At 36.0% G+C, this 8170-nt stretch overlaps 1 protein-coding gene across 1 annotated transcript; it reads left to right on the plus strand.

Annotated features, from left to right (window-relative positions):
- The first annotated feature begins 5288 nt into the window (after positions 1 to 5288).
- On the plus strand, positions 5289 to 7193 carry LOC100657321 (olfactory receptor 10AG1-like). The gene has a single exon (XM_003423011.3). It carries the CDS (start codon positions 6005 to 6007, stop codon positions 6956 to 6958), a length of 954 nt encoding a protein of 317 aa, XP_003423059.1. The 5' UTR covers positions 5289 to 6004; the 3' UTR covers positions 6959 to 7193.
- The last annotated feature ends 977 nt before the right edge of the window (positions 7194 to 8170 follow it).

The following is an 8170-nucleotide window of genomic DNA, read 5'->3' on the forward strand; positions in this document are numbered from 1 at the left end:
TGGTTAAGAGCTATGGCTACTAACCAAAAGGTAAGCAGTTCAAACCTACCAGCAGCTCCTTGGAAACCCTATGGAGCAGCCATACTCTTTCCTATAGGGTTGCTATGAGTTGGGATGGACTTGAAGGCAATGGATTATCTGCAAAGTAGAAGTGAGTAAAGAAAATTTCTTGTATAATGCATGTAGCAGTTGAGTAGAAAAAGAAATGTATCCATAGTAATTATATTAAGCTAAACTGAGGAAAAGGAAAGTCATAATATTCCAAGGTTTGGAAACTTTAAAGGAGAATAATCATAGACATGGATTCCAGCTTTAGCGTGAAGCTCTACTCTAAGCAGTTATTCAGGAAGAGGCCACTTTACCATTTCCCTATTAATTTCCATGACCGTTGGTCATCATTGTGTCAGCCATCCCAACTGGGAAGAAGCGGAAATCCAGGAGATGTCCTCTCAAGCAAGTGAGGTTAAACCTTCACACGTCATCTCTCTCCTAACTCACTGACAAGATCTATGTCACATGACCATTCGAGCTACAAATGGCACTAAAAAATGTAGTCTCTTAATGACAAACTACAATAAATAGAACTAAGGGTTAAAAGAAAAGCTACATTGGAGGGCTATAGAAATATTTGTGTCTGCCTGGGGGAATAAAGAAAACCCTGGTGGCATAGTGGTTAAGAGCCATGGCTGCTAACCAAAAGGTCGCCGTTTGATTCCAGCAGGTGCTCCTTGTAAACTCTACGGGGCAGTTCTACTCTGTCCTGTAGGGTTGCTATGAGTCAGAATCAACTCGAACCAGTGGGTTTGTTTGTTTGTTCATTTTGGTTTTGGGGGAATAAAGCCGTAAAAAGATGTGGTAGTCTTCTTCCATAAAGATTACAGCCTTGGAAATCTTGTAGGGTAGTTCTAGTCTGTCCTATAGGGCAACAATGAGTTGGAATGGACACTATGGCATTGATTCGGCTTTTAATTTGGGGAGAATAAAGGGTTACTTTTCACAGGAGGGAAACCTTGGTGACATAGTGGTTAAGAGCTACCACCGCTAACCAAAAGGTCAGCAGTTCAAATACACCAGGTGCTCCTTGGAAACTCTATGGGACAGTTCTTCTCTGTCCTATAGGATCACTACGAGTCAGAATCGACTCAGTGGCAATGGTTTTTTGTTTGACTTTTCATAGGAGGTGACATTCTAGATGATTCTAAAAGATGAACAAGAGCTTTCCAGGCAGACATTGTTACTAAACTACAGGGTATAAGAAGGCTTTCTGATCATTTCAAATTTAGCATCCTCAGATTTAGTATTCACATAAATACCATTTAACTACCACTTGATTCTATTTCATGAATTCACTCTAAGATTGGGAATGTCTTATGCAGCTTTTCCCATTAATTATTTTACTCTCTAAAGATGGAACAGGTGTGAAAAAATTAGAAGAGTGGCCCCGAGGTTAGTACTCCGCAGACTGTATTCCATAGAGAAACTTCACTGCTGCAATAACCCGGTCAGAGACAGCATGGTGGGTTCTTTTGCAAATAACCTGACAGATCATTGAGTTTAAAAGTGCAACATAGCATTGGAAACAGCTGCCTCACAATGAATAATGGGCTGTTTCCCTCCTAAAGGGCACTGACTGATTTAAAAGCGAAGGATATGCTTCAGGGGAAAATGAAGATGAATTCATTACTTGAATAACCTAAACACAAAGAACTATACTATTTAAGCCTCTTTAGAGGAAAAAATAAAAAGTATAAGGTGATTCCTCCCCAATATAAAAAGGTGAGCAGTAATTCTTTTTTTTTTTTTTTTGGCTTATTTTATTGTAGTGTTTTGTTTTTTAATCTCAAGAGTCATAAGCCTTCAAGGAAACTAGTTTCCTGGAATTGGATTCATTTACGAAATGAGTCATTTGAACTTGCAATGTACAAACAGTACCAATGGTAGTGTCTTAATTTTTATAATAGTAAATGATATATAAAATGGACATGCAATCACCTTATTGTTATAAAGAGTTTTATATTTCTTAAAGTTTTATTTCTATTATTAGAGCAGCAAATACAAAAAAATATTTCTATTGAATTTTCTGTAAAACCTGTTGAGTTTTGGTTAAGAATAGGACTGACATGCTGCTGAGTTGAAGTAAGTTAGGTTATGCGCTAGTTTCTCAACATTGTTCATGTTATTTTACTTTTTTATGCCTCTGGCTCCACATGTAAAATGTGAATTATAATTATACCTAGTTTATTTAGAATGCATTAAGTGAGCTAATAAAGATAAAGTCATTAACATGGTGTTCAGGACATAATAAATGTACAAAAATTATCAGCAAAAAAAGTAAGTTTTAACTAATCAGCCTTCTCCACTCTTCCCTATATCTCCATGATTTTGCTGTTTTTTGTTGCCATCAGGTTGATTCCAACTCATGGAGAACGCATGTGCACAGACTAGAACTTGCTCCATAGGGTTTTCAAACCTGTGAGCTTTCAGAAAGATTGCCAGGCCTGGCTTCTGAGGTGCTTCTGGGTAGATTTGAACTGCCAATCTTTTGGCTAATAGTTGACTGCTTAATCATTTGCCCCACCCAGGGACTCCCAGCTCCATGTTTCTCCCTGTTAAAGCAGAAAAAGTTGCAAAGGAAGATGGTTCCTTGATGGAAGAGAACCTCTTTTCAGTAAAGATATGGGGACAACTGAAGTTACTTATATTTCTATAGCAATGTCTTTTCCTGTATGCCCAAATTAGTAAGTTAAAGTGATTTTTTATCTAGGTATTGCTGCTGGTTTATGATCACACAGAGGAGAATAAAATCTACTAATTATCAGTTCAGTATTTCTGCTAAAACACTGGCCTATACATACTCTCCTCTCCTAGACTGAAAAAAGAATATTCCAGGGCAGGAGAAAAGATGGGCAAAGTTTGAGAGGAAAGACAAAGGGTATAAATTAAAATAACCATGATAAACACAGTAACTGTGGTAATGATCATAATAACCATATCTAATAGAACAACTGATTTTTTTAAATCAAACGTTTAACATATATTATGCTACTTACTCTTCAAAACAACTCCCTGAATTACATATTATTACTATTGTTTATATATATTTTCAAATAAGAACAGTAAGCTCTGATAATTTAACTAAAAACATATCACCATAATCCTTGTATTCTCCATTTTAAGTCACTCAGTGTCCAGTTATTTGGGTAGCGAGGTCCTGAGTCTAGATTACATGGAACAAGATTGCTGAGATAAGTGGAAATTCTTCATTCATTCATTTGCCATCCAGGAAATATTTATGAAGCACCTGCCTGTGTAAGTACCTGTATTAGAATACAAAAATGAGAAGGGGATGAGGGTATTATTTTCCTTTCAAAATATTCTGTTCTCTTTTCTTGAAAGTAGAAATAACAATAGTTCCATGATACCTTTAGATCTCACTAAGTCTCAGATGTCACTTCCTTCTGTAACACCTTGTACTTTTCTCTGCATAGACTCTGTACATTCTGTTGTAATACATGATTTACATGTCTAACTTCACTATTAGTCCCAAATCTCTGTAAAGACAGAAACTGAACCCATACATGTGTATATATATACATATATATATATATTTTTTTTTAATTTTTACTGTGTATTTCACACACAGTGTGGACCATAAGTAAACTACAATAATAATAAAAAAAAAACTACAATATATACTACAAAATATATATTGATTTACTGTCTTAAACATTCATCCAAACATAATTGGGATGTTGAAAGTCAAATTCTTTATAGTTCCAGTTGTTTTAAAGCTAGTTTTCATAATGTATAACTTCTAGAGAAAAAAAAAAGCAAGTACAGGAAAGGTGATGTAAATTTTGAGGAGATGTAAAATGGCAAAATAACTACAAGGAGTTTGAGGAGAAAAAAACAATAAAAGAGAGAGAGAGACCAGGAAGACAAAGATAGGATACCAAACAAAAAAACCAAACCCAGTGCCATCGAGTTGATTCCGACTCATAGCGACCCTATAGAACAGAGTAGAACTGCCCCATAGAGTTTCCTAGGAGCACCTGGTGGATTTGAACTGCCAATCCTTTGGTTAGCAGTCATAGCACTTAACCACTATGCCACCAGGGTTTCCAAAAGATAGGATAAAAAAAAAAAAAAAGGTAGGATAGAGATGACAAAGTGGGAGTTTATGGCATGCCCTTGGTCTCAGTTTATAGAATGTATTATTTTAACCTAAAACTTTCTAGGTCCTGGATCTTTCACCTTGACATGTCTGATCTGTTAGTAGAGAATCTAGTAGACATATTTCATCTTTAGGGTGTGTTGTGAAAAATAAAAGTCAGAGTGGAGGATTAATTTAACTAAGAAAGAAGGAGCTACTGATAGTGAGAAGTAAGAAACTAAAAGTAGAAACTATAAATTGTCTAAGTTGTTTGGAAAATGTGAGAGGGAAGGGGAGCTTGGAGTCTTAAAAGAAGAGAAATTATATCCTATATAAAATGAAGAAGAATTTGGAATCTGGGAAATAGAGAGGAGAGTTCAAAACTCATGACAGTGTAGATTTTGAAGTATGTCACAATCTGTGACAAAGGTCACAGTTTAGCATTAGTGAGAGAAACAAAGTTTGGATGGATATTCTGCAAAGGAATGCCCAAGATCAAATATAGTAGAAGAGAGGCTGAATTTCTTTGGGATAAAAATGCTTAATTCTTGAAGAAGCTGGTTTGATCACTCTACACGGCATGTGACACTATTTTCTAACTATTATTTAGAAACAGATGTTTATTTATATTTGTTGTTGTAGTTGAAAGTTGCCTTCTAGTTGATTCCAACTCATGGCAACCCCATGTATAGACAGCAGAACCGTGGTCCACAGGGTTTTCAAGGCCGTGACCATTCAAAAGCAGATGACCAGGCCTGTCTTCTGAGAGACCTCTGGATGGGTTTGACCATCCACCTTTTGGCTAGTAGTCAAGGGCTTAACTGTTCACACCACCCAGGGACTCTTTATTTATAATTAGAAATGGGAAAAAAAAAGTACAAAAGGAAGATTTCACTTTTTGTCTGGTGTCAGATCAGAACTCCATGATTAAATTCTTCTTTTATACAATTTTCTTCATTTCTTTGTTTAATAACTCTGTTAAGTCTTAAAATTACCTAATTATGCCTTGAGGCCTAAAATTCAGACTCTAAGTTTAATTGTTAAAATTTATTGGAGCCATGGTATGGCTGAGAATATAATATAACAAAATCTTATTTATTTTATCTTGTATTTCAAACATTAAGGGTTGGTATGATTTGATATGGTGCATTGTTTTTAATATAAATTTGTATTGTATACTAAGTGATAAATATTTATATTATAGGGGAAAGGGAGTATTTACAATTTTTGTGATCACTAATTAGGTCTCTTTCCTAGGCAGTGAATGACCCCAGATGGACTGAATCAGACATGAAATTGGAGTCATACTGGCTACCTTGATATTTGGTTATCTGAGATGCAGCTCACTGGGGAAGCATCAAAGCAAAAATGGAGGAATAATACGAAAGAGATTGTAAATGAGAAAGTGCAACGCAGAGACAAAAGCAAAACAAAACAAAACAAAAAACTGAAAATTAAATAGACACAAAAGAGACAGGAAAGAGAAACCTTTCTCATTAGAGTATGTCACTTGTAAACTAAGCAGATCTTATCCAGAGTATAGGAAATCGGATGGGTTTTGGTATTTTGTATTGTTGTCTATTTTGCTGTGATTCGTTTTTCACAGGTTCAAAGTATTTATTATGAGCAGAAAGAATAGAGTTTAAGATAATTTTCTGTTTTCACATCCTGGAATTTTAGGATATAGGATTTGAACTCTATTACCAAAACAGCTTATCCTATCAACCCACAAAACCTGGGTGTCCATCCTATGACAGTGGACTTGAAATCATTGGTTCAAGACATGCCATTTTGCTTCTGGGTCCAGAGGATTAAAGTGACTTCTACACCTTGAAATCATTTTGTTTACAGATGGAATTCACAAGACAAAAAGAGCAGGGCAATCTCACCACTTTGGTAGAATTCATCCTGCTTGGCTTTGCTGATGTTCCTGGCCTCCAGAGATTTCTTTTTGGGGTGTTTTTGATAATCTATATGATTATCCTGATTGGAAATAGCCTCATTATCATAATAACCAAGGTGGATCCTTCCCTCCAGATCCCCATGTATTTTTTCCTTGGGAACTTTTCCTCCTTGGAAATATGTTATGTGTCAGTCACTGTCCCCAGATTGTTAGCAGACCTTTGTCGACAGAATAGAAATATTTCCTTTCTGGCCTGTGCCACTCAAATGTATTTCTTTCTGGTCCTGGGGGCCACTGAGTGCTTCATTCTGACTGCAATGGCCTATGACAGGTATGTGGCCATTTGTAACCCATTACTCTACCCTCTCATCATGAACACCCGACTGTGTATCCAATTGGCAGCTGGCTGTTGGATCAGTGGAATTCCAGTACACATAGGGTTCACCTATCTGATCTTCTCTCTTCCCTTCTGTGGACCTAACCAGCTGGATCACTTTTTCTGTGACATACCTCCAGTACTTAAACTAGCCTGTGGGAACACATTTATGATTGAGATGTTGATTTATGTGGTTGCTGTTCTAGTTATCACTATACCTTTTATGCTGATACTTTGGTCTTACGTCCAAATAATCTCAACCATCCTGAAGCTGCCATCAGCGACAGGGCGAGCCAAGGCCTTCTCCACTTGTTCTTCCCACCTTATGGTGATGACTTTATTCTTTGGATCAGGCATCATTACATACACGAGACCAAAGTCTAGTCATTCAGTAGGAGTGGACAAATTCCTTTCTCTTTTTTACACCGTTGTGACACCTATGTTTAACCCCATGATATATTGTTTGAGGAACAAAGATGTCATGGTAGCAATGAGAAAATTTCTGTCAAAATGGATTGTGTTATGATTCAAACATATGACTTTTAAAATCTGCTTTCTTATTTGTTATAGTCTCCATCTATTAACTTTGGTTCTTTCTCTGATATGCTAAGAAATCTTAATTACTGTCAATAAATTATCTCACATATATATATTTATCTCATCATAAAATCAACTCTGCTTTTCTTTTCAGACAGTAATCAATCCCAATTTTTAATACTTTCTTACGCTCAATTCAAGATATTGAAGTATCTGTATACCACATTGGAATCCTCAAAGACTGTGCTTGGTGTTATTGTTTATAAGATTCTAGAATATTGTCTACATTTTCTTCATCACTAAAAAAAAGTTTATTCACCTTTATATCTCCATAGCCCAACATATTTTCTGGACTATGATAGACATTTAATTAATTTGGTTAGATTGAAATGATGAGTGTTAGCAAAGTTCTTATTTTTAGTGTTTTATCTGCTCGTGATCAGTAATTGCATTATAAGCAGGTAAGTTCATGTAAAGAAGAGAAGGAGGAAGGAAGGCAAATAATGGTATCTGAGTAATTAAAAAAAACGTGTTTTATACAAAACCATTAAATGTAAGCCCTGGACTGTGCGAGTCATTTTTCTTGCCTCTACCCTATTTCATCTTGATGTAGAAACCAGAAAGACCTTAATGCCACAAGGTCTTAATGACAAAGGAATATTTGACTAAAGGCTGTGCGTTAAAGGCAAGAAATGGTAAATTTGAATATTAAGGCTAAAATATAAGAGTTTGAAAATAAAGGAATGAGCTGTATAGTCAAAAGCAGCAGCATTCATGTCAATTAAGAAACAGAAGGAAGAGTAATGCAAATGGTTAATGTGCTCAGCTGCTAACGGAAAAATTGGAGGTTTAAATCCACACAGAGGTGCCTAGGAAGCATGGCCTGGCAATCTACTCCTGAAATATCATACACTGGAAATCCTATGGAGCACAGTTCTACTCTGACAAACATGTGGTCATCATGAATTGGAGTCAATGGCAACTGGTTACTTTTTGATAAGTTGAAGGGGCATATCATTAGACGTAGAAAAATTGCTCAAGATAATTATAAAAAGAGGTATACGTATAAACTAAACCAAACCAAAACCATTGCTATCAAGTCATTTCTTACTCATAGCAACCCTGTAAGACAGAGTTGAACTGCCCCATAGGGTTTCCAAAGCTGTAATCTTTACAGAAGCAGACCACCACATATTTCTCC

The sequence above is a fragment of the Loxodonta africana genome, chromosome 22 (assembly GCF_030014295.1).
Source record: "Loxodonta africana isolate mLoxAfr1 chromosome 22, mLoxAfr1.hap2, whole genome shotgun sequence".
Classification (NCBI taxonomy): domain Eukaryota; kingdom Metazoa; phylum Chordata; class Mammalia; order Proboscidea; family Elephantidae; genus Loxodonta; species Loxodonta africana.